Source organism: Oryx dammah, unplaced genomic scaffold (genome assembly GCF_014754425.2).
Source record: "Oryx dammah isolate SB20612 unplaced genomic scaffold, SCBI_Odam_1.1 HiC_scaffold_15, whole genome shotgun sequence".
Lineage (NCBI taxonomy): Eukaryota > Metazoa > Chordata > Mammalia > Artiodactyla > Bovidae > Oryx > Oryx dammah.
This window is the reverse complement of record NW_024070199.1, coordinates 41,053,658-41,079,925: the sequence shown is the minus strand read 5'-3', so window position 1 is coordinate 41,079,925 and position 26,268 is coordinate 41,053,658. Positions and strand designations below refer to the sequence as shown.

The 26,268-nt window shown below is 57.5% G+C and overlaps 4 protein-coding genes across 8 annotated transcripts; 1 reads left to right on the top strand and 3 right to left on the bottom strand.

The window, feature by feature from the left end:
* Window positions 1-2,643: 2,643 nt before the first annotated feature.
* PRDX5 (peroxiredoxin 5) lies at window positions 2,644-5,772 on the bottom strand. Its single transcript, XM_040256304.1, has 6 exons — window positions 5,409-5,772; window positions 4,093-4,227; window positions 3,292-3,423; window positions 3,181-3,219; window positions 2,994-3,055; window positions 2,644-2,884 (listed from the first exon to the last, which is right to left on the bottom strand). The coding sequence occupies exons 1-6, from the start codon at window positions 5,592-5,594 to the stop codon at window positions 2,779-2,781; spliced, it is 660 nt and encodes a 219-aa protein (XP_040112238.1). The 5' UTR covers window positions 5,595-5,772; the 3' UTR covers window positions 2,644-2,778.
* A 10-nt stretch (window positions 5,773-5,782) lies between these two features.
* TRMT112 (tRNA methyltransferase subunit 11-2) lies at window positions 5,783-7,153 on the top strand. The gene is made up of 4 exons (XM_040256337.1): window positions 5,783-6,363; window positions 6,453-6,554; window positions 6,693-6,782; window positions 6,870-7,153. Exons 1-4 carry the CDS (start codon window positions 6,286-6,288, stop codon window positions 6,975-6,977), a joined length of 378 nt encoding a protein of 125 aa, XP_040112271.1. The 5' UTR covers window positions 5,783-6,285; the 3' UTR covers window positions 6,978-7,153.
* ESRRA (estrogen related receptor alpha) lies at window positions 7,103-15,249 on the bottom strand. 5 transcript variants are annotated; one of them, XM_040256244.1, is made up of 7 exons: window positions 15,093-15,249; window positions 13,251-13,587; window positions 9,802-9,918; window positions 9,524-9,652; window positions 8,951-9,118; window positions 8,583-8,852; window positions 7,106-8,165 (listed from the first exon to the last, which is right to left on the bottom strand). In XM_040256244.1, the coding sequence occupies exons 2-7, from the start codon at window positions 13,573-13,575 to the stop codon at window positions 7,906-7,908; spliced, it is 1,269 nt and encodes a 422-aa protein (XP_040112178.1). In that variant the 5' UTR covers window positions 13,576-13,587; window positions 15,093-15,249; the 3' UTR covers window positions 7,106-7,905. The 5 variants fall into 5 exon arrangements, with proteins under 5 accessions (XP_040112177.1, XP_040112178.1, XP_040112180.1 ...); XM_040256246.1 differs by lacking the exon at window positions 15,093-15,249 and adding an exon at window positions 13,886-15,038; XM_040256247.1 differs by lacking the exon at window positions 15,093-15,249 and adding an exon at window positions 13,937-15,038.
* Window positions 15,250-16,028: 779 nt separating this feature from the next.
* On the bottom strand, window positions 16,029-25,857 carry KCNK4 (potassium two pore domain channel subfamily K member 4). The gene is made up of 7 exons (XM_040256260.1): window positions 25,411-25,857; window positions 22,101-22,224; window positions 21,810-21,970; window positions 21,433-21,619; window positions 20,795-20,934; window positions 17,212-20,106; window positions 16,029-16,265 (listed from the first exon to the last, which is right to left on the bottom strand). The coding sequence occupies exons 1-6, from the start codon at window positions 25,597-25,599 to the stop codon at window positions 19,702-19,704; spliced, it is 1,206 nt and encodes a 401-aa protein (XP_040112194.1). The 5' UTR covers window positions 25,600-25,857; the 3' UTR covers window positions 16,029-16,265; window positions 17,212-19,701.
* Window positions 25,858-26,268: the final 411 nt, after the last annotated feature.

Here is a 26,268-nt window from a genome sequence, read left to right as displayed (position 1 = left end):
AGGAGACCTGGGTTTGATTCCTGGGTTGGGAAGATACCCTGGAGAAGGAAATAGCAACCCACTGTAGTATTCTTGCCTGGAGAATCCCATGGACAGGGGTCCTGACAGTCTACAGTCTATGGGGTCACAAGAGTCAGACACAATTTAGCGCCTAAACCAGCGACACCACGTCCGGTGGACGTTGGAGGTCTGGCTGACTGACTTTGACATTGGCCCTCTGACCACCAGCAGCCCAGGGGGGATCACACCCACTGCTGTAAGGTGGGCTTGAGCAGTTGTGGCACGGGGGCTTAGTCGCCCTGCGGTGTGTGGGGTCCTCCTGGACCAGGGGTCAAACCCATGTCCCCTGCATTGGCAGGTGGATTTGCACACCATGAGATGGCTGATCTCAAGCACTCCTGCACCTGGAGCAGCTCACAAGACACCCCCAGCCCCCCAGCCAGCAGCCAGGGCCACTGAGACTGAAGGCCCACCTCCACCCACACCCAACTCCCATCATGCTGTCCAAAGGGGTCACCTTGGCCCTAGAAGACCCCTCACCCTGCCGTAAAGGCCCAGCCAGTGGCAACGGGATCCTGGAGGGGACGCTTCCTCTCAGAGGCCTCACTGGACCTCAGCCTGTCCAGAGATGAGGTCAGGAGTGGAGGAACAGAAGCAGCTGAGTGGCATCCATGGAGACTGGGCTTGCCCTGATGGTGAGAAGCTGCCAGGGTGGCCTGAGGTCTGCTGGGAACAGGAATAGGGTGCCGGCCCGCGGGGGCCCCACTTGACCAGCAGACTCTAGGCTCCAAGAGCCCAGCTGCCGGCTCAGACACTCACTTCTCTCTCGGGCTCGTGGAGCCTCCAGACCACTCACAGGGTGCACACAGTGGCCGTGGGGGGACGTCTACATACACCTCTGTGTCCTCATCTGTACAAGAGAATTGAGAGATGGTGTCTGGAAAGAAACGGACTTCCTGCCATCCAAGCCAGGACAGCACTGTGACCTAGGGCTTGGTGGGGACAGGTCACAAGGGCTTAGGAAGCTAGAGGGGTGGTCAGCCCTCTGTCCTGCCCCAGCCCAGGACTCCTGAGTGGTGACAGGTTGTGGAAGAGAACTGAGGGGACAAAGGTCAGTGGGTGGGCTGGCTCAGGCAGGCTGAGCAGCTGGGACCCCTGCAGGGAGGCTGGCCCCCTCCCGAGGGCCCTCCTCTCCCACCCCTTAGACCTCCAGCCAAGCACCCCCTGGACTCACCCTTCCAATACCCCCAGGTCCCCTGTCCCAGCCCCCACCTCCTGGACACTCAGTCATCAATCCTGCCCCACACTGGCCTCTCCTCGGCCTCCCACCTGCCCCTCTCCAGCTCTACCTGCACAGAGGAGTCCAGGTATGAATCTGACCTGTCACTGCCCTACAGACATCCTTCGCTGGTCTGAAGGGCCCGCAGGGTGAAATGTAAGCAGCTTACAGGGCTTCAAAGGCCTCCCTGCCCTCACTCAGGTGCTCCACCACCTTGGGGCTATTCTACCCTCTGTAACTATGGCCACATTGTTCCCGCCACCAGGTGCACCAGCCCCACTGCCTCAAGGACTGTGTCCTTCAAGATGCCTTTCCTTGATCTTTCCTGAGATCACTCAGCCTGCTTTAGCCAGCTCTGAGCTGCCCTGAGCCTCCCCAGATGGCCTGGAAGGGCAGGGAGAACCCCTTGGAGCCTGGTGCTGATGGGGCCCAGGGCGGGGCTATAAAGCTCGCCGAGGCCAACTGACTGGCTCAAATCCAAACTCCTCTTACATGGCTGGAGGAGCCAGGTCCACTTGTTTAACCTCTCTGTGGTGTAACAGTTCTCACCGCCCAGGATCGTGTGAAGATTTTTAGCATACCTCAAGCATCTGCCTCCCTTAGACTGTGAGCTCTTAAACACAGCTGGTGCCTAATAAGCCTGCTTCCAAGCACAGGGCTTTCTGAGGATAAAAGGCAGAGGCCCAAGGGCAGGGCCTGCAGACAGAATGCTCCTCAGCTTCAAGCCCTGCTGGCCTCCCTGACTCTCAGCCCCTAACATACAACACACTCACTGCAGGGCCAGCCTTACTAGCTTCTCCTCTCTTCCACAGCTTACCTAGACTCTGCCCGCGGGGACCCTGCACCACCCATCACCTCCCACCCCTAGGGCTGAACCAGCACTGGCTCTGCCAATGGAACCCTTTTTGCCCATCAGATAGTCCCAAGGTGCCAGGGGCCCTTCTTGGGATGTGGATGCTCCCAAAAGGGGTTCAGCAGAAATTGAGAGTATGCCCAGGTGAGGGGGGGATGCCTTGGGCCAGTTTCTACCCTGAGGTCTGCAGTCAAAATGAGATCGGCCATCATCCAGATATCAAGTGCAAAAGGTCACGGGCCCTAGCCAAGCTCGGGTCTGTCCAGAGCCTTTCCCGAGGAGCTCCCTCAGCAGGACCGCTCCTTCCCTCACTCTTCAGACTGCTGGCCCTTTCTCAGCTTGTAGATGGTGCTTCATGACACCTCCCTCAAGAGGCCTTCTCTGACTAAGTTAAATCAGAGTCCTTTATGAGGCCCCACTTCAGCCTCTGCCCACTACTACCCTCACAGCTGAACTGTCAGTGAGGCCTGGCCTTGGGCAAAGCAGCAATTCAAAACCAAGAAGACAGACATAAACCAGAAGTGTTTATTGCAGAAATTTGGCCAAGATTTCAGCTGAGTGATCATAGGCTAGGCTGGGGCACTCTGCCCAGGACTGGGCAGGTGAAACAGGAAAGGGCTGGAGGAGGATATCTGGGCTCCAAGCCTCAGAGCTGTGAGAGGATGTTGGGAGCCAGGGTGCAGGTGAGGCCTGTGCCATCTGGCTCCACGTTCAGGGATTTGACGATGCCGTCCTCTATCACCATGGAGAACCTGCCAGAAAGAAGGGCCGGGCCACGTCAAACAGCCTGGGCCTGGAGGCTGGCAATGGAGTCAGGCGGGGTAGCAGGCAAACCCCCAAGGGGGACCCTCCCACTTTTACCTCTTCAGTCGGTGATTCCCAAAGAGAAACACCAGTGACTCATCAAGTAACAAATCTGTCTCCTGGAAGGAGCAGCAGAGGAAAGGTCAGGAACCCCCAGAACAGGCCAGGTCTCCTGGCCGCTCCCCATACTGGCCGTGTCCCACCAAGGCCCTGCTTCCAGGATGGAAGCTGGGAGTGCACTCACCTTCCCAAAGGTCCCACTGGGGTCTGCCAGGAGCCGAACCTGAGGAGAAAGCAAAAGTCACAAAAAAATCTCCACCTTGGCCCCAGATCCCCTTCAGGATCCACAGCTCACCTTGCCCTCTGCATTGTGGGCGCGCCCCCACTCTTCAGTCACAAAGACATCATTAACGGTCAGACATGCCACCACCTGGATCCCCTTGGCCTTCAGAGCGTCAGCCTGCTCCACAAACCCTGGCAGGTGGGTCTGGGGAGGAGAACCAGAGAGTCAGCAGGTGGGTAACAGCCTCTGCTCCTCAGCCTACCCTTCGTCTCCAAGCCCTCCTCATTTCCCAACGCCAACAGCTTTGATCAGACAATGAGAACTGGGTAAGCCACAGTTCCTTTTTGCTTCCCTGGTGGCTCAACAGTAAAGAATCCACCTGCCAACACAGGAAACGCAGGTTCGATCCTTGCATCAGCAAGATCCCCTGGAGAAGGAAATGGCAACCCGCCCCAGTATTCTTGTCTGGGAAATCTCATGGACAGAGGAGCCTAGCGCGCTACAGTCCATGGGGTTGCAGAGAGTTGGCACGACTTAGCGACTAAACAGCAACAACTAAGAAGCTCGGATCCAAATTAAAGTGTTCCCTGCTCAACACCATGAACGTCCCGTGAGCAGGACTGTCTCATTTACCCGGGTCCCAAGTCCCTTCCACAGCCCTGTCACCCAGCAGGATCGATGAGAGGCGTTGCACCACCTTTTCTCCTACATCCCTACACTCAGTCACCACTTATTTCTTAAAAACCTGATAAGCTTCTTTAACTGTCGTATCGCCTACATCCCATTGGTACAAGCGGTCCCGGGACTATGCGGGAACAACACAAACACGCACATAAGATCCCAACTGCTGAGCCCCAGAAGCGCAGGCCTCACCTTGGAACAGCCAGGGGTAAAGGCACCAGGGAGGCCAAACAGCACTCCCTTCTTGCCTTTGAACAGCTCTGCCAGGTTCACCTTGTTCCCGGGCTCCTTTTCAAATACCTCCACCGATGGAATGGCATCTCCCACCTAGAAGGAAGGACTCCAAGGTCAGGGCAAGGGCAGGGCCGCAACAGCGGGGTGGGGGTGCCCACAGAGGGCTGAGCAGCCCTGCCTGGTCCTGTGAAGCCAGGCTTGACACCCTGCAGGGAAGTCCACCGCTGTCAGAGATTCCAGAGGTCCCTTTCCTGCGACCGCCTGGTTACCCCACATCCTCCAAGTTTCACCGTGGCCCTATTCCTCTTAAGCGCCAGTCTGTGACCACAGAAAAAAGGAGACGGCCTCTCTGGGTGTCACAAGAGGTTGAGTAAACATGGTGAGTTACAGGAAAGAAGGGGGACAGAGGGGCAGGAGGAGGCCCTGACAACACGGAGGGAGAGGACGCCGGGCACGGCTGAGCGTCCCACGCTCGCTCAAGACGAGAAAATGGGAGGGCAGCAGAAGGTGGGACGGCTGGGGAGCAGGGTGCAGGTCCCTACATCCAGCAGACATGAGTACAGAAGGACTCCCTTCAAGGGGGAGAGATCAGCGTTCCTGGGAGTGTGTGCGGGCTTCACCGGCCAGAAAAAGTAGACAAGGCGGGGAAAGGCAGGAGTGAGGGTAGAGCCTGGAGAAACCCAGCAGTGGATTGTAGGATGAAGTAGGAGGAGGGGCTCTCAGAAGACTGTGAAGCAAGGGGGAGCCCCAAGGAGCTGGGGATGGTTCCAGAAGATAAAAGGGCTGAAAAACTCAGCAGAACGGTGCAGTGGGAGCGACAAAACAGGGTTCTAAGAGACATCACCTGTTTCAAAGGATGGGGTGAGAGTAATACCCAATAAGTTGACAAAAGCAGCGAAAGGGCGTGTAGAAGAGCACGTATAGGGGTTAAAAAGGGTAAAGGAGATGGTTCCACAGGTGGGGGAAGCCATGGCACGCCACCTGAAAATGGTGGAGACTCGTCACAGGTGTCCCAGAGTGGGTGTGGCAGGGAGACGAGGGGAAGGCCCCAAAGCCTTGCGAACTGTTAGAGGAGATGGGGCACGAGACCCCTAAAACTGGCGATATCGTTGCAGCCACCGGGGTCTTGTTGAAGGAAACAAGGGAGGAGCCTCTATGGCAGAGGGAAGGTAAGAAAGACGGTGACTCCCCCAGACAAGCGGGACGAAGCGGCGTGCGGCAATGAGTGGAGTGGGGGAGGCAAAGAAGTCAGGCCTGGCTGGGCCCGCGGTCACCTTGATTGGGGCCATGGCTACAGCAGCGCTTCTGAAACCTCGGACCCCGCGAAACGTCCACTCGAGGATTCCTTCCAGGCACCCTCGGACTCCCGCCGCTGTCGTTGACGCACCGTCCACGATGGTCGCCCGGGACACCACCGAGCCCGGTCTGCAGCCCAGGACGCGTAACCACCCCAGATGCATGCCGAGTCATAAAGTCAGAACAGTCCCGCCCACACCTCGAGGCTGAGGTAGAAGGCTGGGCGGAACCGGAGCGCTACGACGCAATCCTGCAAAAGACAGGGCAAAAAGTGGAACAGCGCAGAGGTTACCTGGCCACCAGCGAGGTGCCGCCACCGCGCAGGCGTGGATGGCGCACGAATGGGCGGGGCTTCCGACCAGCTCGGTATTAGGGGTGGATCACCGGCGCGCGTGCGAACGGGCGGAGCTTATTTGCATACAAGGCCGGGTTGCCGCTATTTCGATTGTGTAATTTACGGATTGGGGCAGTATTTCCATTTCTTAACCGCAAGCAAGTGGCAGGAGACGGTGGTGTCAGGCGCCTGTGTAGGAGTAAAGCGTATTTATTTTGCATTCCACGAAGGCCTCTGCATTATAGCAGTTTTACGTATGATTTACATTGTACACGATTTGTAGCATTTGCTCAGCCAAAACGACTGGGTCTGCGCCTTAGCAATCTCCTGCCGAGACGCTTCCAGGAGCTGCGCATGATACCAACCAACCTCGGCTCCGGCGAGCACCGGAAGTCCGGAAGGTTCGCCGTTTCCGCTCCTCCCAGGTGTCCAATAGGATAGAGTGGGACAGCCCCGGAAATGATGTAGAGAGAGACCACTGTCCTTCCGGCTCCGGCTGTGCGGGAGCGCGCACCGCAGACATGAGGCTGCTCACCCACAACTTGCTGAGCTCGCACGTGCGAGGGGTGGGGCCCCGTGGCTTCCCCCTGCGTCTCCAGGTACCGGCCGTCTCGGGCACCTCTCCCGGGGGCGAGGGTAGGAGAACCAGGATCCGGTCCTTGCCTAACTACATCTCTGCGCCCCTCAGGCAACGGAAGTCCGTATCAACCCTGTGGAGTTCAACCCCGACTTCATAGTGCGTATGATACCGAAAGTGGAGTGGGCGGCGCTTCTGGAGGCTGCGGACGACGTGAGGACCCACCTCCCCAGCCCCGGGCACACCGTGGGTGGCGGGGGGTTGGGGGGATAGTCTTAACTGCAGCCCTTTACACCAGGCCTCAGGGCGAGCGCGTGGGAAGCCGAGATGATTTAAGCCTCTTGCCCACAGCTGCATCTCATCGAGGTGCCTAAAGAGCCGATTCAGGGATATGAGCATAACGAGGAATTTCTGAGAAAGATGCACCACGTGCTGCTGGAGGTGAGAACCGACCCGTCGCTTGCTTCCTGGCTGTACACCCACACCTGACAACTGCCAGTGCTCAGTTCTGGTCCCCTCTTCCCGCAGGTGGAGGTCTTGGAGGGCACCCTGCAATGCCCAGAGTCGGGACGTGTGTTCCCCATCAGCCGTGGGATCCCCAATATGCTGCTGAGTGATGAGGAAACTGAGACTTAAACTGTGCCAGGCGCCGGTTTTTCCCTCTGGTTGTGTGAATCTTTGTTTACACGTTATCTTGTTTGTTAGTCCTATCCTATGTGTCCCTAACCCTTGACCCAGTGACACGCCACACACAGTGTTTTTGAGCTCGATAGTATATATATTTTTTTCTCATTAAAGGTTCAAAACCAAAAGCGGTTTTTCTCTTTGCAGCAAATATACATTAAAATAGAGTCTCTGTACAGCCACGGGCTCTGGGCCCTGGCTTGCCCCATATCCCTGCGCCTCCCTGGCCAAACCCAAAAATAAATATAGTGTTATTGCTCTGCAGGGCATAGAGGCAGTGCTCTCCCTGCCCCCTGAGGAGACTGGGTGGGAGCTGATGGGGGGCCCTGGTCACCCCAGGGGTCCAGGGGCTGGAGCCTGCTTGGAGTTATTGCTTCAAGGTGGGGGTGGGGGGCAGTAATGCCCAATGCAAATGATGAGAGAGGAGCAAAGGGAGCAGGAGCCTTTGCTCTCCAAATCCCCCTCCGTTCTGGAGAGGAAGTCGGATTAAGCAGCAGCAAAAGCATCACCCACTGGGAGACTGTGGCCTCCACTCCCTTCCCTCCCTGAGATCAGGCTTCTGCCCACCGCCCCCCCCACAACACACACATGTCCCCTGCAGCCCCCTATGGCTTCCGCAAGGCCCCCTACACCCTGGGGGCACGTTATGGCTTGCAAGGGGCAGCACTGTGCCCAGAGCCTGGGCCCACATGTTCCCAGCTTCTAACACCCCCAAGGAGGGGGGAGGGGAGGGTGTAGGGCCTGCTCCCAGGGGCTGATGGTGTTGCCCTGGCCCTGCCAGCAGGCTGTGGCACTGCCCAGACCCCAGCTCTGCCCTCTTGGGGCTGACCCCTTGCTGGGCGGGTCCTGCCAGCACCCCCACCCATGCCCACCCCTTGCCTCAGTCCATCATGGCCTCGAGCATTTCCAAAAACAGCTTGTGCATGGGCACCTTGCCCTCCAGCTTCACCCCATAGAAATGGGCCAGCACTTTGCCCGCTGTCTGGCGAAGGAGTGGTAGTGTGAGCAGCAGCCTGCCTGCCCGCCTCCGCTCAGCGCCCCCTCCGGGGCCCGCCCGGCCAGCTTCGTACTCCAGCAGGGCCTCGTGTAGAGCTTCTCGTAGCTGCTCCACCGCTTCAGCATCTTCAATGTGCACAGAGTCTGCAAGGCAAGATGACAAGACTTGACACGTGCCATCTCCAGGAGGGGCAGAGCCACATCAACCTGGGCACTGCCAGGAGGGGCCCAGGAAGGAGCCGCACCAAGAGGTGCTGAAGCACTACTCGCTGCTCCTGCCCATGCACCAGGGCCCACCCCTTCCTCAGCTATGGCCACCTCCGGTCCCCTTCCCCTTCCCTCCCACTAAGTGGATCACCTGTCTACAAAACCACAGGCACTAGGGTTCAGAATTCAGCATGCATTTCCTGGACCTGTCCTTGCCTGGCTTCGTGACTTTCAGCAAGTCACTGTTCTTGCCTAAGCCTGTTTTCCCTGTCTGCAGAGTAGGAGCATGCCACCATCAGTTAAAAAACCAAAGCACCTTATAGAGAAACCCATCAATACAAGCCCCAGACTCACCTGAATTGGCGAGGGCCAGGGCCTTCAGCAGAACATACTCCTCGCGCTCCAATCGCAGGGCCTGCAGTCGCCGCACCAGCTGCAGCAGGGCAGCCCCCAGTTCCCCCAGGCCAGCGGCTCGCGCCCCCTCTTCATCCAGGACCAGGTCCTCGGCAAAGGCCAGCTCATCCTGCAGTGGCAGGGAGCGCTGGGCCACACCCAACACCAGCACCTCCATCCACACACTCTGCAGTACTGACATCTGGTCAGACAGTGACAGTGACGAGAAGCCTGGAGGGCAGGGGTACCAGAGCTGGCTAAGCAACTGTACCAGAGCTGGGCAGGGCCCAGCCTACCCAGGGGAGCCCCACATTGCCTGGGCCCTCTACCTGGGATGCTCTTGGCCCAGCTGATGGTGACCACGATCTCTCGGTCAAAGAGGTCACAGAGGGTGGCCACAGCTGGGAGGTGTCCATCGGGGCCCGCTGGGTCGGGCATGGCATACAGCTTCTCAGGTTCAACCACCAGCAGATGGGACACCAGTGCATTCACCGGGGCTGTAGCGACAGTTGGAAGAGGCACGCATTCATCCCTCTGCCAGCCCTTCAGGGTCAAACATCTTCCCAGAGTCAGTCCCCCTGTGGCCTTCCTCAATAGCCACTGGCCAGCCTGGCTCGGATACCTCTCTCCGGGAAACGCCGCACTATCTCCTAGGGAAAGCGTCTGTCTGTGGACAGGTTCTGAGCGTTAGAAAACCTTCCCTGCTCCCAGCTGTACTGCTCGAGGTCTGACACACAAAAGGGTATTTTCGTAAATACTTCTCGAGGGAAATGTGTGAACGAACAGATGAAGGGAAGACGTGGGTCCCAGCACCCAAGATAACTACTATCCCGTGTGAATGACGTCAGACAGACATTGCCCACCCTGACCCCAGAGCCCCAAGGACCCCACTGCACTCTCACCTGTCTTCCGAGGGCCTCCAGCTACTGCCAGAGGTCCAGCAGGGAAGGGGCCTGGGAAGGGCAGTGGGTCCACCTCTGGCCGCCGCTTGTACTTCTGTCGCCCACCGCGGACGCGGTCCAGACGTACCCCTTGAATTGCAGGACAGCGCTGTGTCCACGGGGTCTGCTCTCCAGAGCCCGCCTGCCCAGCCTGGTCAGCCAGGACTTCCCAGGCCTCACCCGGCCCGACCCCATGCACCCAGCTCCCCAGCCTCATCCAGGCCCCCGTCAGCGCTCACCCTCCTTGAGCATGCCCACCCGCAGGCACTTGGTGAAGCGACAGGCCTGGCAGGCCTTGCGTCTCCGCTTGGTGATCTCGCATTCGTTGGAGGCCGGACAGCTGTACTCTATGCTCCCTGCCAGGGAAGAGGCAGGGCTCCAGTGGCGGCCTCCTGGGGCCCAGAGGGGGCCTAGCCAGTGGGGAGAGCCCTGCCATTCCAGGCAAGCACAGGTCTGAGGAGAGCAGGAGTGCTATGAATGGGGCAGGGAAATCGGGGCACTGAGGGGAAAGGTGGCTGGGCTGGGAATCCCAGCCTGGGCAAGGGAGGGGCTGGGACCAGGGGAGTCAGGCGGCAACCGGCCCCAGCCTCTGGTCCAGTCACACCTCTGTGCTGTGCTGCCCTCATCTGTTCTCATCAAGGGCCACGGTGGCCTCCACACTGCTACATCCAGCGGTCAGTTCTCGTCCTTCTATTACTAACATCTAACACTGCTGATCCCTCCTAGAAACAAACACTTTTCTTCTTTTGCTTCTAGGACACCACACTCTGGGTTTTCCTCCTACGTCACTGCTATTTTGTGGCTTCTGTGCATCTGCCCACACTCCTTCCATTGAAGACCCCCCGGGCGGCCTTCCAACCTGTCTCCTCTGACTCATTCCCATGCTGATCTCACCCAGGCTTTCAAATCTGTACCTCTAGCCTAGACCTGTCTGGACACTAGACACATCCCACTGCCTCCCCAGCATCCTGCGTGTCCAGAAGGCACTACAAACTTACCTTGTCCTAGATGGAGCCCCCGACTTACCCCTCCAAAACCTGCAATCTCATTTGTCCAGCTGCTCAAGCAGAAATCTTTTATAATTCCTTTCCCACCCCAAATCTAAGCCACTGACAGGTCCTGGTGGGCTTTACCTCCTAAAACATTCAGAAGCCCACCCCTTCCTACCCTGGCAACTGTTGTTTCTACCCTTGACCAGAATCACTGTCACCTCCCTTCCTGCTGTCTTTGTCTCCTTCGGTTACTATCAACACAGAGGCATCCTCTTAAACCTGACAGGGAATTCCCTGGTGGTCCAGTGGTTAGGACTCCACACGTTCACTGCTGAGGGACTGGGCTCCATCCCTGGTCAAAGAACTAAAGCCAAAAAAATCCTCTAAGACTGATCATGTCCGTTCCCTACTTAAAACCCTCCAGGTGTGGGGGAGGGAGGCTCAAGAAGGAGGAGATATATGTATGGTTCTGGCAGATTCACATTGTTGCACAGCAGAAACCAACACAACACTGCAAAGCAATTATCTTCCAATTAAAAATAAATTTAAAAAACCCTCCAGGCGAAGGCCATGGCCTGTGAGACCTGCATCCCAGCTCCTCGCCACCTTTCTGACCTCATCCCCTTCGCCCTCTGCCCGGCGCTGTTGGCCTACTCAGAGTTCCTCAAACAGGCCCTGCCTCAGGGTGCATGGTTCCCTTGCCCCCTTCAGATCTCTGCTTCCTGGGGAGGCCTTCCCAGCCACTAGAAACGAATGGCAAGAGCCCCTCCACAGACCCCTCTGATCATTTGCCCCTGCTGTATATTTCCTGCCCTTGCTTTATGGTTTCTCAAGAGCTCTTAGCACCATTTAATATGCAACATCTGTACATATTTATCTTCTTCGTTATGTCTACCCATTTTAGTGCCAGTTCCCTGAGGGCCAGGACTGTGCCCAGTGCTAGGAACAGGGTCCGGCTGAATGAATGCACGGTGGCCCTCCCAGCTCCTGGGCTACCACAGGACTGAAACGCTCAACCGGCCAACATACCCAAAGTGAATTTCTCCTCACAATCTGCTCTCTCCTCCTCCCTACCTGGGCTTCTTCAGCTTAAGACGCCTCCTCAGGGAGGCCCTCCAGCATCTCGGGCCCGGCCAGGTTCCCTGGCACATCCTGCTCCTGACCCCCCAGCACTTACCACAGCTGTTAATAACAACTGTGCTCAGTTCACTGTTTTCCCTTCTCCTCTGCTGGGATGTAAACTGAGGACAGGAGCGATCCTTAGTCCCAGCTGTGTCCCCGCACCTGGAACAGTGGCCAGGGCAGCAGAGCACAAGTTCATGAAGAGGGAGGATCCTGGAGGCTGCCACTTACCAAGTGGGTGACCTTGGGCAAGCCCCACAACTATGCCTTCGACCCTCAGTTTTCCCATCTGTAACACTGGGATGATTAAAAACTACTTCCTACAAAGGTGGGTTGTGAGAACAAAATGGGATAATCGAGGTAAGACATTTAGGAGGCTCCAGCACCTAGATACTCCATAATGATCACTGTGTATGGCTAGTGCTCGACAAATACTTGTCAACAGAGAACCAAGTGTTCCAGGGTGGATAGGAGACATTTGAACCTGGACCTGTTGGCTCAGGTCTGCAGGGCCAGAAGCGAGCACAGAGCTTTTAGACCAGCAGGTCTCAGCCAAGTCAAAACTTGCTAGAATGTCACAACCAGACATGAGGCATCTGCCCGGAGTTATTTGTAATAAGCAGAGGCAACAGTCTGGCCTTTATGAGCTTAGCTCTAGGCCTCAATCGACCCAAGTTCAAATCTTGTTGCTGCCATTTTCTACCCATGGGACCTGAACCAAGTTTCAAAAACCTCTCTGGGCCTCAGTTATAATAGTGCTAGTACCTTAGAGACTGCTGTGGGGGGTAACAGAGCTTAAAGTAATAGGGCACAGTGCCTGACAGTCAAGAAACACTCTGAAAAAGCCTACGTATTATAGCCCCAAAGTAACCACTGGTTTATATAAAAATATAAGTAACAGGTACATCCAAAATAATGCTTCTTACATCACCATCTTGCTTACTCATATTTTGATATGCTTTCCTGAGTGGAAAAATTCACTGAGTACTATCGGCGGGGATGCCTAATAATCTTTTTTTTTTTTTTTCCTAACCACACCATGTAGCTTCTGGGATCTTAGTTCCCTGACCAGGGTTTGAACCTGGGCTCTTGGCAGTAAGAGTGAGGAGTCCTAACCACTGGACTGCGAGGGAATTCCCTGCCTAAGTCTTTTTAAAGATAGATGCTGAAACATGATGTAGCCCCCTCTCAGTTAACCATAAAAACCTGCCTTGTGCTGGGGCTGCTTCAGGAAATCAACACAAAAAAGGGCATGTTCTCTGCTGGGGAGAGGATAGCAGCAGCCAGAAGACTCAAGCTTAGAAGCAGGCAGGGGCTGCTGTGGAAGGTGCTGGGCCTGGGTACCAGAAACCTAGGAGGCATCCTGAGTCCCGCTCTCACATCCCACATCTGAACCATCAACACGTCCTGGCAGCTTTATTTAACTCTTAAGGGAAAGGGCATTCCTGGGACATAGGAGGACCTGGGAACTCCAGGCTGCCAACCCCAAATGGTACCACGGCACCCAGCAGTGCACCAGTTAGGCAGCCTCAGGCCCAGAGGGCAAAGGGCACAGGAGCGGGGTGGGGGCTCACCCTGGATGGTCCTCTTGAAGAAGGCTTTGCAGGCCTCACAGGATGCCACACCATAGTGGTAGCCGGAGGCCACGTCCCCACAGACCAGGCAGAGGCGTTTGGGCAGGGAGCTGAGCACCAGCTTCCCACCACCCTGCTCACCAGGCCCAGCCCCCTCCCCATCCTCCTCTTCCTTGTGGCCAGGGAGGCAGCGGGTGGGAGCTGGGCCAGGAGCCAGAGCCACGGGGGGCTCAGTCTCAGTCTCCGAGGAACCCTTTGGGCTGTCAGGGCTGGCTGGCTCTGCCTTGATGTAGAGAGGCTCAATGCCCACCACCTGGCTGGACATGGCGCTGGTCACCTGCGGGAAGAGACCCGTCAGGTCACAGGGAGGAGCTGGGATGGGGGATGGAGACACCCTGTCACCCTGGTTGCCCAACCCCAGGCCTAGGCAGGCTTCCAGGCTTAGCCAGAGGGTGGAGGGGGGACAGAGTCCAAGGAAGGCTGCCCAGGAAGAGGGCCCCCCCATCTGTTGCCATAGGAACAGAGTCTCCAGAGCCTCCAGGGCCAGTAACTGACAGCAGATCTCCCACTTGGGAACCTACAGGAGGTTTGGAAAACCCCTACCCCACCCAGGCCAGGCAATAGGGAAACCTTACCCCCAAGCACCCTTCAACCCTATCTGGAATCCTCAGCCAAGAGTGGGATACCTCTCAGTTTTCTCCAGATGCTGGTGATCTCAGCAGTCTCCCCCACACAGGATTTCCCCTGGGGATCCTCCACTCAAGAGCCAAGACAGAGACATACACACCAAAGGGCAGTCCATGTGCTCACACAAGGGTCGTATACCCTCACCCTCCCACTCACTTGGGTCTTCAGATGTCCTCACCTGCACACACACACGTGCTCACTCAAGTGTTCACACACGGTCACTCTACTGAGCAGGTTCACACTCACACGGCCTTCTCAAACGCCAGCTCCCATTTGCCTTCACACACTCCTATAAGTGCACACTACATAACAAAGTCACACTCAAGGCTCATAATCACACTCTCGCTCACAAATATACTTACACTCTCACCATGATCCCACCCCCCCCCCCCCCCCCCCAGGCATAGACCCTTATGGAAAGATATTCAGAACCTCTCACATCTGACACTTCCCCTCTGGCCCCAGGCACACCCGCTGGCGCGGCTCCACCTCCTTGCACACTCTTCCTCACATCCGCTCCTACACTCCTGCTGCCGCAGAACCCTACACCACGGGGCGCCCAGCGCGCCCCCCCAACCTGCGCACACCTACGGGAAGTTGCCTAAAGTTACTGCGTCTCCCCTCCCCCTCCGCCCGCGGGGGCCCTCTATCAGGTTATCAGGAAGTAATGGGGGAGCGCCAAGGAGGAGGAAGCTCTCCCCAGCCAGTGCGATGACCTTTGACCCAGAGAGAAGGGTGGCCCGAGGCCCCTTCGAGCGCCCCCACGTGGTCTTCAAAGCCCCTTCCCCGACCGGGAACCCTTCCCATCTTCCACCCTGGCCCGCCCCCGGGACTCCGGCATGCTCCAGGTGCCGGATTGAACCCTGCCCTGAGATTGGGTCGGAAGCCCGAGCCCGACCCTGGCCAGAACCTGCAGCCCGAGTAAGAACCGGCCCCGGGTCTCGGGCCGGCGCCTTAAGCCCTGGGTGCCAGATCCCGCCCGCACTCTGACCCCGTCTGGCTTTCGACAGGGTGTCGACCGTGACCTGGGCCGGACCCAGAGTCGGACCCCGCCTGGAGCCCGCCCCCCGCCCGCCTCCCAGCCGCGCTCGCACATGGCCCCCGCGCCCCGCCCGCCCGCCCACCCCTCAGCGGCGCTCCCCTCCGCCCCCGGACCTGGGGCTCCGGCAGGGCGGGCGGGCAGGCATGGGGGCCGAGCGGCCCAGAGCGCCGGGTGAGCCGGGGGCCGCGCGCGGCCCCTCCTCCGCCGCCTCCTCGGGCCGCGCCGCCCCGCCGCGCCGCGTCCCCTCACTCGGCGGCGCCGCCGGCGGCTTGTAGGACACAAAAGGACATCGCGGCCGCTTCCTACTCCGCTTCCTCCAGCTGACAGCGGGGGCGGGGCTGGCCGTGCGCATGCAAAGCAGGGGGCGTGGCCCAGCGCCCTATGCTAATCAGGCAAGTGGGGCGGGCAGCGCCTGCGCGCTGGAACGTGCCGGGGCGGGGCCAGCGAAGCCGGCGGGCTGGCCTTCGTGCAAGTCCGGGCCGCGCCGCCGCCGAGCTCCGGCGGCGCACTTGCTTGCGTAGGAAGCGGCCGAGGGGGCGTGTCCAGAGGAGACGCGGAGAGGCTCCGGAGAGGGGGTGGGGCCAGGAGCCTTCTTACGTAAAGGGGGAGGCGGGGCGCGCTGTTCGCGAGAGGAATTGGAGAGGTCGTTGAGTGGCCGCGGCTGTGGGGGGAGACTTCATACATATGTAAATAGGAGGGCGGGGCGAGCGCCGAGGCTGGTGGATCTGCATATGCATAAGAGGCGGGGTCTAGCGCGCCTAAGTTAGAAGGGAGGTGCCGCCCCTTTCCTTTTTCCCCCTTCCCCCAAGATAACACTAACGGTACTGACACCGCACATCCCATATTCCCGCAAAGCTGCTGAACCCGGAGTGGGAGAAGCTGACCTAAGACATGAAATAAGTCCTGGATTTCGAGTCCTGGGAAGGCGGAGCCCATAGGGCCCGAACGGAGAACGCTCAAGGTCACTGCGGTGACCGAGTGAAGGTCACAGGGAAAGGCGGGGCCACGTGCCTCCGCCTCTAGCGGGCAGCCACGCATTGACTCACGGACCTTGTACAGATTCTTTTATTTCTCTAAGGGCTCAAATTCCACGTGGGCAGGGTCGAGCTTGGATCTGGGGACTGGACAGGGACCAGGGCTGGAGTCGGGCAGTCGCTGGAGCCCGAGGCGGTGCTCTCAGATCGCCAAGACTTGCAGCCTCCTGTTCCGGCGCCTTTTGAGCCCCTCGATGTATCGCTGCAGCTGTTTGGTCAGGGAATGGTCCCGGCCAATCTCTGATTGGTAACCTGGAGGGCAGAGCTGTATTCAGGGCAGTGAGCCAGGGGCATGGCCTCCCCATCAGCCAGTCTGTTAGTTCGGGAAACTCTGGATCTTCAGGGTACTGGAACCTGGTGGTTTTGTTTCAAATGGTCAAGTCAGAGACCTGTGCTCCAAACAGATGGGAGATTCAGAGTGGGATGGGGTGCTGAGGTGGAGGATGGATGAGGAAGGCAATGTAGAGAAGATGTTTCCGGCCTGAATTAGGGCACTGAGAGCAGGAAGCTTTGGGGACACCTCTTGGACCACCCCCTCTAAGTCATTAGCTCTTAGCCCTCCCCACCCCACCCTGACTTTCATAAAGTAAAGGAAATTTACTCCAATAATCCACTGTCCAAAGGCTCTAGGAAGGGGCTAAGGCCACACAAAGGCTGTCATTCCCAAGAGGCAAGGGGAGACATGGCCTTAGAAAAGCCATAGCAGGTTAAGAGGGGCTGCACTGCGGCTACAGCCCAGTCGTGACAGTCACTGCTTTGGGTGTCTGTCCTTTGGGTCTCCCTGTGGCCAGCCTCCTAACTTTTTACTTTTCCTAAAGCTTCTGGAATATTTGTGGGTGGTGACTTCCCTGGTGGCTCAGACGGTAAAGCGTCTGCCTGCAATGCGGGAGACCCGGGTTCAATTCCTGGGTCGGGAAGATCCCCTGGAGAAGGCCCTGGAGAAGGAAATGGCAATCCACTCCAGCACTCTTGCCTGGAAAATCCCATGGATGGAGGAGCCTGATAGGCTACAGTCCATGAGACCCGCAAAGAATTGGACACGACTGAGTGACTTTACCTCTAAGGGAATCTGACAAGGCAGATGCATCCTGAAACCCCACTCCTATAGGATCAAGGCCTGCAAAATCCCCCAGGGTCTCTTGTGGAAGTTGGGAGCAAGAGGAGGGGCGCACGGGGAGTAGGGGGCGGGGAGGCTCACTCCGGAGGGCTTCAGTGAGTATTTCCAGAGCTTCATTCTCCATCAGTTCAGTCAGGGGCAGGGGCAGCTAGAGAGGCAGCAAGAGACTCAGATGAACAAGGGACCCCAGCTCTGCCCACAGCTGAAATGCCCCACCTATGCCCTCCAGTTCCCCAATTGACCTGCCTGCCCCTCTACCCTACAAAGCACCCCTACCCTCTCACCCTCCACCCCCCACTATACTCCCAGTTTCCTTGGTGCCTCCAACCCTGCTCTGCTGTTCCACCCAGTAGGCTCGATGGGGTGTGTGCCTCGAGATATTGAGCGATGACACTGAGGAAGGCTTTTCTGGGAGAAGAGAAAAGAGGGATTAGTCATCTGTAGACTGCTCGGGCTTCCCTGGAGCAGAGAAGATGTAGGGGTAGGCTGAGGGTTAGGAGGCTCCAGAGACCAGCTCTAGATACCACCTGAGTGGGAAACAGGATGGGATAGTGGTTTACAAGCCTGGGCTTTGTTGTCCCACCCTCCAAGGTGCCAGTTCGGACTACCGCACTTTGTGAGACTTAAGGCCAGTGACTGACTTTCTGACCCTCAATTTCTTCATCTGTACAATGGGATAATAAGACTGGCCCCTTATGGAGGTTGTGAAGTTTAAAGGCGATCATACAAGGGAAGCTGAGTGCCTGGCACAACAGCAAGTGCTCAATAAATAGCATATTGTTGTCTGCTCCAATTCGCTGATGAAGGCCTGGAGATCAGAGGTGGCAGGGAGAAGGGCATGCCCCAAACAGTCCGGTAAATAGTATTTACTAATGGAAGTAAACAGTATAAAAATTGTAACCAGTGACAATGAATAAAACGTAGGCACCCCCTTGAATAGCTCAAATCCACAGAAAAGGCATTAACTCCCTCCTTTCAACTATTCGGTGATTCCATGGAAAACACTCCGTGCAGCCTTTGCGGATTTTCCTGTCTCTATAGCCCCAGGACCTTATGCGACGCCTGCCCGGTAGGGGGCGTTCCTAGAATGTCTGGTTGCTTTAAAGAGAGAAAGGTAGCGTGGGGCGCCCCTTCCAGGGAATCCTAGAAACTTGGGTCCTACTGTTTTCCCGCATTTTACTGCAATAGAAATTGAGGCTCTGGCCAGCCCTCTGTCCGGTGGGCGCCCACAGCCGGGTGAGGCCACACACCGTTGTCGGTCTTGGAATCGTCCTCCTCTAAACGGCTTCCCTGGGAGCTATCGCCGCCAAGCTCCAGCTCCTCCGGCTCTTCTGGCTTGAAGCGGTCCTTGTCCTCTCCACCTTCTGCGTCGTGGCCAGCCTTCTGGTCGTAGGACCAGTGAGTCTTACCGCTTACGCTAACGTCCTCCAGTTCCGAGTCCTCACGGACCGTGGACAGCTGCACATTCAGCTTCGGCTGAGACAGAGTAGCTGTGGTCCACATGTTCCGGATATCCTGCAGGCTCGACCTGCCCGAGCCATGGTGGCTCGAAGACTTGGCCGACGCCTGTGGGCCACACACAACGAGGGAAGCCGAGGGTCGTGGGGAATCGGGAGGGGAGGGAGAGCAGGCTGGGAGTAGGGATCCTGAACCCAACCAGGGCCGACACTCCCCTGCTGAGGGGTTGGGGTAGATGGTGGGGGGAGGCATGGGGGTGATTGTTGGGAGCTGCCTTGAGCCAGGGCTGAATGAGAGGACAGTCAGGGGCCCGGGGTGAGCCTGGGGGCTGGCAGGGTGAGGAGGACCAGGAAGAGTTCTTACTTTTAAAGGCTTTCCTTCCATGCTTCTGCCCCAACGGACCCAGTTGCCACAGGCCTCCCGGCGAGGAGGGTGGGGGAAGGGGTTCACGCTCCAGGAAGGGGGAGGGGCAGGGTCCCGTCGGGAATCGCCCATGGGAGTCTCGCGTGCGGAGAGTTCAAGCTACAAGCCTTCACACTAGATGCCCTTCTGTCTCCCCATCCCTTGCCGCATAGCCGCACGGGGGATGGACGCCCCGCGCATCCGGGCTGATTCCCACGCCAGACCCTACCGGCAACCTCCAGGCAGAAACACCGGTCCAAGTACCCCTGAGAGTGCGGTCCCTTGACCGACGGGAGGGGCAGGGGTTCGGCCTGGGGACCCTGGCGGGAGGAGAAGGAGGGAGCGGGGCCTGACTTGCCCGGGAGGTGGCCGAAGACGCAAGCACTCGCACACCCTCTCGCGTTCCCGCAGCTCCACGCCCGCAGCCGTGCAGACTGTTTCCGTTTATTGATGCGGGCTTTGAGGCACAGTCGTGAGGTGTTGTGAGGGACAGGCCCGGCCGGGACAGCGAGACAGAAAGCCGTGGGAGTCTGGAAATGGATGAAGTGACAGGGCCAGGAGCAGGGGGTGGCAGACAAGCAGCCCGTGGCCTCCTCCCCAGGTTTCGGTCCGGTCGGTCGAGAGAGGGCTCTTTGGTCAGACAAGCAGAGCATGCCGGGGTGAGAGGGCGAGAACGAAGCCCTTTGAGAGGCGGGGGCCGGGGTTCTCCCCCTACGCGGGCACGCCTTTGTCCCGGGGGCGCCCCGGGCCGCGGGGCCGCGACGGTTTCCTGGGAGGATTGAGGGGGCGGCGGCGACCCCGTGGCGCGCGGGGCAGCGCGCAGCTGCGCTCGCTCTGCGTGTCCGAGGACTCGTCGATGAAGGCCAGATTCTCGCTGGGGTAGTCCAGCGCGGAGGCCGTGGGCGGGGTGGGCGGCGTGGGCGGGGAGGACGGCTCGGTCTTCTCCGGGGCCGCAGGGGACAGGGGCCTGCTGGCGGGCTGCGCCGGGCAAGGCGGTGGAGGCAGGGGTGGCCGCTCCTTCTCCGACGGCGGTGGTGCCGTGGGCCCAACTCGCTGGGTCACCCGCGCGGTCACCGTGCCCGTCCAGCTGGCGGCCTGCGCCGTGAGGCCACCCATCTGCGCGGGGAGGAAAGGCAGTCCTCGACCAGGGATCCTCGACCGTCTCTCCGCAACCCCGGGAGCCTGCGCCGTCACCCGTCAGGCATGGCCCCTCTTTTTCGCCTGGTCCTCCTGCCTCAGGAGTGGGAAAAGGCCGGAGGAGGGAGGGCAAAGCTCATCACCAGCCACATCCTCTCCTTTCCTCCGCCTGCACTGAAATGCTCCCTTCTCCAGGAAAGACCCGAGGTTTTGTATCAGCTCTCCCGTGTCCCCAGAGACCTTTGTGCCTCTACCTACTCCACGGCCAGGAGAGGGGGTTACAAAATACAGCAATAAATAAAACTACAAAGACAAAATGCAGCAACAAATAAAATTTTAGTATAAGTATGTCCCATGCAGTATTTGAGACATACTTGTACTCAGATAATGTTTGCTTATCCGAAATTCATATCCAACTAGGATTCCTTCATCTTTATTGGCTAAATCTGGTAACCTTTAACCATGAGAGTAGAGACTGGAGTCAACTGCAAACCTGTCCGAGCTTATCCCTTTGATCCCAACCGGGGCACACCGTGGCTCCCTCAGTCCCCATCTTGGGGAGCCCACACTCCGGAAGAGAAGACATGGTGGTCCACCAGCTGCTGGGGAACAGCGCGTCAGCACCAGGGCGCAGGCGCAGGCGCGGCGTCGAAGCAGGGGCGCCTACCTCTGCGCGAGTGCGGCGGGACACGACTCGCAGCCAGTTCCCGATGGTGGTGAGCACTGAAGCGAAGTAGGCCAGGCCGAGCAGGATCCAGAACCACACCAGCGGCTGGTAGGCTGCAAAGTTCTGGTTGGGACTGGCCCCTGGGACACCGCCAGGGAGGGCAGAAAGAAGTTGATTGTGAGACATGCCTTGAGCCCATAAGTCTCGGGTTCACTGTCCTTCCCAACTCCTGGAGAGGATCCGCCCTCCCCAGGGCCAAGGGTCTGAGCTAGAGTGAGTGAATGGATGCAAGGAGACAGACTGGGAGTGACTTGAAGGTGTGCAAGAGAAGAGTAAGTGGAGGTGCTCAGGTGCAAGAATGTGAGCATGTGTGAGGGGTGCACGGGTACAAGAATGTGGCACGTGTGAAGGGGTCACTAAATATACGTGTGAGCATGCATGGGGGTGCAAGCATGCAAGACCTTAAGTAGGCAGGAGGTGTCGCAGCCCTGCCAAAACGTGAGGGTGCATTCAGTGAGCGGATGTAGGGCGTGGAGCAAGCGCGTGTGAGCGCACAAGCGCCCTGTGGAATTTCGAGGGAGAAGCCAGATGGCAGAGCCCGTGGGAAGGGAAGAGCAACCCAAGAAAGGTGGCCTCACCGGCCACATAGTCCCCGAAGCCCACCGTGGTGAGTGTCACCACCACGAAGTAGATGGCCTCCAGCTTGCTCCAGCCCTCCATGTAGCAGAACACGAACGTGGGCGTAAGGACAAAGAGCAGGCAGCCGATCAGCAGGAAGAGCACCGCGGACAGAATTCTCACCAGCCCCGGTGGCACGTGCCACTTCTGCAGGGAGGGGCCGAGGAGTCATCAAAACCTCCACGCTCACACCTCACACCCCCTCTTCTCGGAACCAGTGTTCGAGGTTCGTGGGATTCAGGCGCCCCGCCCCTGCTCACATGCCCGGGCTGGGACGGACGTAGGAAAGGGTATCCCGAACCCAACGCCAGGGCGCACAGGGCGTGGAGCAGCTCACCAGGAAGATGGCTTCGATGTGACCGATGCCGCGGCGCAGGGAAGAGCCCAGCCGGTCCCCGACCCCGGCCAGCAGTATCCCAAACAGCGGGATCCCCACCAGCGCGTAAAAGATGCAGAAGAGGCGCCCAGCATCTGTGCGCAGGGCTGCGTTGCCGTAGCCTGGGCAGAGGGGCCGTGCAGCAGGTCTAGGGGCTACCTGGCACACCCCCGGCAGATCCCCCTGCACCTTCCCCCATGAGAAAACCCAGCCACCCCTTGCCCTCTCTCCATGCCCAATCCCTTCCCCCACCGATGGTTGTGATGATGGTGCCTGAGAAAAAGAAGGCACTGCCCAGGTCCCAGGCTGAATGGTTGCTGTTACTGGTTGAGTTGGTGTCAGGGTTCGCGCCCCCTCCCAGGGCATCAGCCACATCCTGCAGGACAAGGTGCAGAAGAAGGAACCTCAGTCCTTGCCTTCTAGCCTGGCCAACCCCTGGCCCTCCAGTCTCTGAGTGCTTCCCTCCTTACCCCTCCCAGCTCTCCTCTACCCTCTGATCTTCTTGAAGGCAGTCCCTTAGAGCAGACATTGCAGATTGGGCAGCCCAATTTTGTTGTTTGACCAACACATTGTTGTAGAGATGTTTGAGTTATCAGCCCCTTAAATTCACATAACAGATTTCCAGTTTTACAGTGGTCAGGAGCACAGACTCTGGGACCAGACTGCCTGGGTTCACATCTTGGTGCTAACTGAAGCTGAACTGTGCTTCCATTTCTGCATCTGTCAGTTGGGAGTGGTGATAATAGTACCTTCCTCAAAAAGTTATCGTGAAGAGTTAAAGCACTCACAACAAAGCAAGCACTGTGTATTTGTTAAATGATTACCCATGTAGACAGCATGCTCAATGAATTCAGCTTTCCAGGGACCCCACCACCTCTACTTCCCCTTAGGAAGCTGACTTTGAGTCAGTCTCTTGCCTTCAAAAATCTGATGAAAGTTAGGAACCCTCCTTCCAGGAAGGTTCACATACCAACAAATTTTGCATCCAGTTTGGGGAGGGTCATGGCCAGACAAACCCTTCCCCACCCTGCTGAAGTCCAAACCAAACCCTGTGCTACACAGTAGATGCTCACTGAAGGTGAAAGTGAAAGTCATTCAGTCATGTCTGACTCTTTGTGACCCCATGGACTATACAGTCCATGGAATTCTCCAGGCCAGAATACTGGAGTGGATAGCCTTTTCCTTCTCCAGGGGATCTTCCCAACCCAGGGATCGAACCCAGGTCTCCCGCATTGCAGGCAGATTCTTTACCAGATGAACCACAAGGGAAGCCCAGATGCTTATTAAATATGATTACATTTGTGAAATGGCCATGTGTCTGCCCATCTTGCCAGCCAGTTGGCCTCCCTCCCAAGGTGGAGTCTGTGTTTTGAAAGTGCCTGCCCTAAGTGATGGAGGTCAGAGCACAGTGAGGAGAGAGCGCAGAGGACCCTTCCCTAAGCAGCGCCGAGCCAGGACACACAGGTGGTAGCGTGAAGGATATCATAAACCACCTTCTTTCTCTCTGACTGCAGTCCTCATTAGCAAGACACAGTCCAAATTAATCTTCCTAAAGTGACAGCCCCAAATCTTCCATCCCTCTCTGCTATCTACAGCATAGAGTCTGAATTCCCGAGCCCAGCCTGTAAGCCCCTTCTCCATGTGGTCCCAACCTCCTTTTCCCGAGTCTTCTCTCCTGGGACTTCCATTTTGGAGCCCAAGTTACATTGACCTTATCCCCAGATTTTGAGACGATTCCATTTCCTGTAATAATCTCTTCATGAAGCCAAGAAGTGAAGTGTATGATTAAAAGTTATTTAATTTTATTTTGCAACACTTTTCCAATAAATTCACAACTTGGAAAAAAATCCTTTGTCATTCTGGGTGTTCTAATTTTTGCTTCAAATGACTAGGCATCTGCTAAATCCAAGAACTGCAAAACACTGAGCTTTCCAGTTTCCACGCCTTTTTCCATGCTGTTCCTCTGCCTGAGAGTCTCTTGCAACCCAATCACACATCTCTAAATTCTACCCATCTCATCTGCTTCATCAATTACCAGCTCTTCCCAAAGACCCTGGGGCATCTCCCTCCTTGCCATCACCCTCACCCTGCACTTAGGCCAGGGCTCAGCATACAGCTGGCAGTTAACAAAGAAGGAAGTAAGGAAAGCTCCCCTTCTCCTAAATCCTACAGTGAACTTTCCCTGGAATCAGTGCCTTCGCCTAGATGTGACATCCTCTAGGCTACAGCCTGCATCTGTCCACCCCAATATCAATTTCCCTGCTCACCCTATCCTGGACAGCATGGCACCTAGCACACAGTAGGTGCACAATTGCTGCATGACTGGCTAATTATAGGAGAGAAATAAAGCAGCTGTTGCCCGCCTTACATGGTTCTGCCCTTCCTTTTCTTCTTTTTTCATATCCAGGAAAAAAGCAATTCCTTTGTGAAGATAAAATAGGTCAGGTTCCCTCTCTCCTCCTGCCCTGTTGTGTGGTCAAACACTCTCCTACCTAGAGTATCAGAGAGCCTTTCTGGGCATTCTCTGGGTCAGAGACAATGTCAAGCTGCCTGTGTCCTGGCCCCACCCCACCCTCAACTCTGCTTCAGGTCTTGCCACCTTGGGAATCAGCTGGAACACTGAGTTCCCATGCTGATGCCTCCTCCTTCCATAAGAACAGGCAGGAAAGGAAAGTGGTGGGGGGGGGTTAGCTTTTCAATAACATAATACACATTAATGTAATCAAGTTAAATGTTAGGCGTTTTTATTTATTTTTTTAATATGACAGTGGCTCAGAAATCAGAGAGAGAGCAGAGGTGTTTGCCTGACAAGAGCATGAAAGGCTGCGGCCCACTCTTCCTTTAGTCACTGGACCAAAGCCCACCCATCCCTGACTTGCACTCCCTCTAGCTTTCACTTCACAAGCATGTGTCCTGGCAGGAAGGTGTGCTCAACCTGGCATCCATGATGGCATGGATTGGCTTAGGGGAGCCTGGAACCCTCCGAAATCAAGGGCATGTGTTTATATGCGCACTTTTCTGGAGGTAGGGGGTGGGGAAGTGTTCACAGTGTTCTTGGGTTTCTCTGAGGCATCTGTGACTCCAAAGAAGCACAAGAACTGGTGTAGAGATGCCAGATTTAGCAAATAAAAATACTGCATGGGACAAATTTGTATTTTAAAAGTATTCATCCTTGAGCTGAAATTTACATTTAACTGGGTGTTCCAGCCTTCATCTGGTAACCCTAAACCTGTGACTTAGACCTGGGAAGACGTAACATATCTCATACGCTACAGCCGTTTATTCATTTCTTCCTTCATGGGTTCCTTCACGCAATCACTATCACACGCTGGGAGGAGAACCCAATGCCGGGCGCAGCAAGGAAAGCAAATGCAGCCCCTGGCCGCCATATTGAAAACACAAGAGCCCTGGATCCCAGCCTCTGCCCCGCACCCCTCCAGCTGCAACCCTGCCTTCAGGGGTGTGGGCCAGGAAGCAGCCCTCCAGAACAGGGCCCCAGCGGCATGCAGCTAGTGTCAGGGGGTCCAGGCGACTGCTGCGGGGTCTCCCCCCACCCACGCACCTTGATGAAGAGCCCCAGGTCATGGTCGCTCACACTTGGATGGGCCCTCAGGAACTTCTCTCGCGCCTCCCCCAGCTCCCTCTGGGCCTGCTGCTCATGGGGCTGCTCCAAGGCCTGGAACACCAGGGCACCAGACACCAGGTAGAGCAGGACCACGGCCAGCAGCGCCAGTAGCGTGGTGCTGCGCATGGCACGCCCAGGGGCCCGGCCAACTCCACTGCCCGCCTGGGGAGGCTGGGCAGGGGGCTCCTGGGGAGCTGCAGTCACTGCGGGCAGAACCAGGGATGCCGGGGTCAATCACCTGGCCTGACACCCCTACACCCTCCTTCTTCAACCCCTACACACCCAAAGGTCCTGGGAGCCCCCGGCCCTACTACCTGCAGAGGATCTCTCCTCACACCCCTCTGATCAACCCGACTCCTGGTACCAGGACACACCCAATGCCCACCCCACCCCCACCTCGGTCCTCCCCCTTACCTCCACTGCCCGGCCCTCAGCCCCAGTCCGGGACTCCAGGGTGTGAGAAGAGGGCACAGGGAAGGGAAAGGACGGAGAGTGGAAGGTGGAAACAGAGACAGCCTGCCCAGGGAGAGGCGGGGCCAGAGAGGAGATGCTGGGGGCCTGAAGGGGGACCCCGCCTTCCAGCTGGGGGGCTGAGGGGGCGCAGAGGACCACGCCGGGCGGGGACGGGGATGGCGGTCCGGCGCGTCCACCGAGGTTGCAGCAGCATCTTCGCGGCTTCTCCCTCCCCTCCTGCCTCTCCTTGCTCGGCTTCTAGAGGCGATAGGCCGGGCAGGGAGCCCCCAGGGTCCCCAGCGCCCCGCTGGGCTTTCGAGGAACCCAGGGGCGGGTCCCAGT

Coding starts and splice junctions, on each gene's coding strand:
- PRDX5 (XM_040256304.1), bottom strand. CDS start 5,594: ATGCATCTGGGGTGGTTACGCGTCCTGGGCTGCAGACCGGGCTCGGTG. Junction 4,228..5,408: donor TAGCCATGGCCCCAATCAAG/GTGACCGCGGGC, acceptor CCTTCCTTCTAG/GTGGGAGATGCCATTCCATC. Junction 2,885..2,993: donor GGGAATCACCGACTGAAGAG/GTAAAAGTGGGA, acceptor TCTTTCTGGCAG/GTTCTCCATGGTGATAGAGG.
- KCNK4 (XM_040256260.1), bottom strand. CDS start 25,599: ATGCGCAGCACCACGCTACTGGCGCTGCTGGCCGTGGTCCTGCTCTAC. Junction 22,225..25,410: donor ACCTGGGGCTCTTCATCAAG/GTGCGTGGGTGG, acceptor CTTGTCCTGCAG/GATGTGGCTGATGCCCTGGG. Junction 21,620..21,809: donor ACATCGAAGCCATCTTCCTG/GTGAGCTGCTCC, acceptor CCCTCCCTGCAG/AAGTGGCACGTGCCACCGGG.
- TRMT112 (XM_040256337.1), top strand. CDS start 6,286: ATGAGGCTGCTCACCCACAACTTGCTGAGCTCGCACGTGCGAGGGGTG. Junction 6,364..6,452: donor GCTTCCCCCTGCGTCTCCAG/GTACCGGCCGTC, acceptor TGCGCCCCTCAG/GCAACGGAAGTCCGTATCAA. Junction 6,555..6,692: donor TTCTGGAGGCTGCGGACGAC/GTGAGGACCCAC, acceptor TCTTGCCCACAG/CTGCATCTCATCGAGGTGCC.
- ESRRA (XM_040256243.1), bottom strand. CDS start 13,755: ATGGGGGGGCCCTCTTCCTGGGCAGCCTTCCTTGGACTCTGTCCCCCC. Junction 9,653..9,801: donor GGTGGGCATGCTCAAGGAGG/GTGAGCGCTGAC, acceptor CTGCAATTCAAG/GGGTACGTCTGGACCGCGTC. Junction 8,166..8,582: donor CCTGGCCCTCGCCAATTCAG/GTGAGTCTGGGG, acceptor CTTGCCTTGCAG/ACTCTGTGCACATTGAAGAT.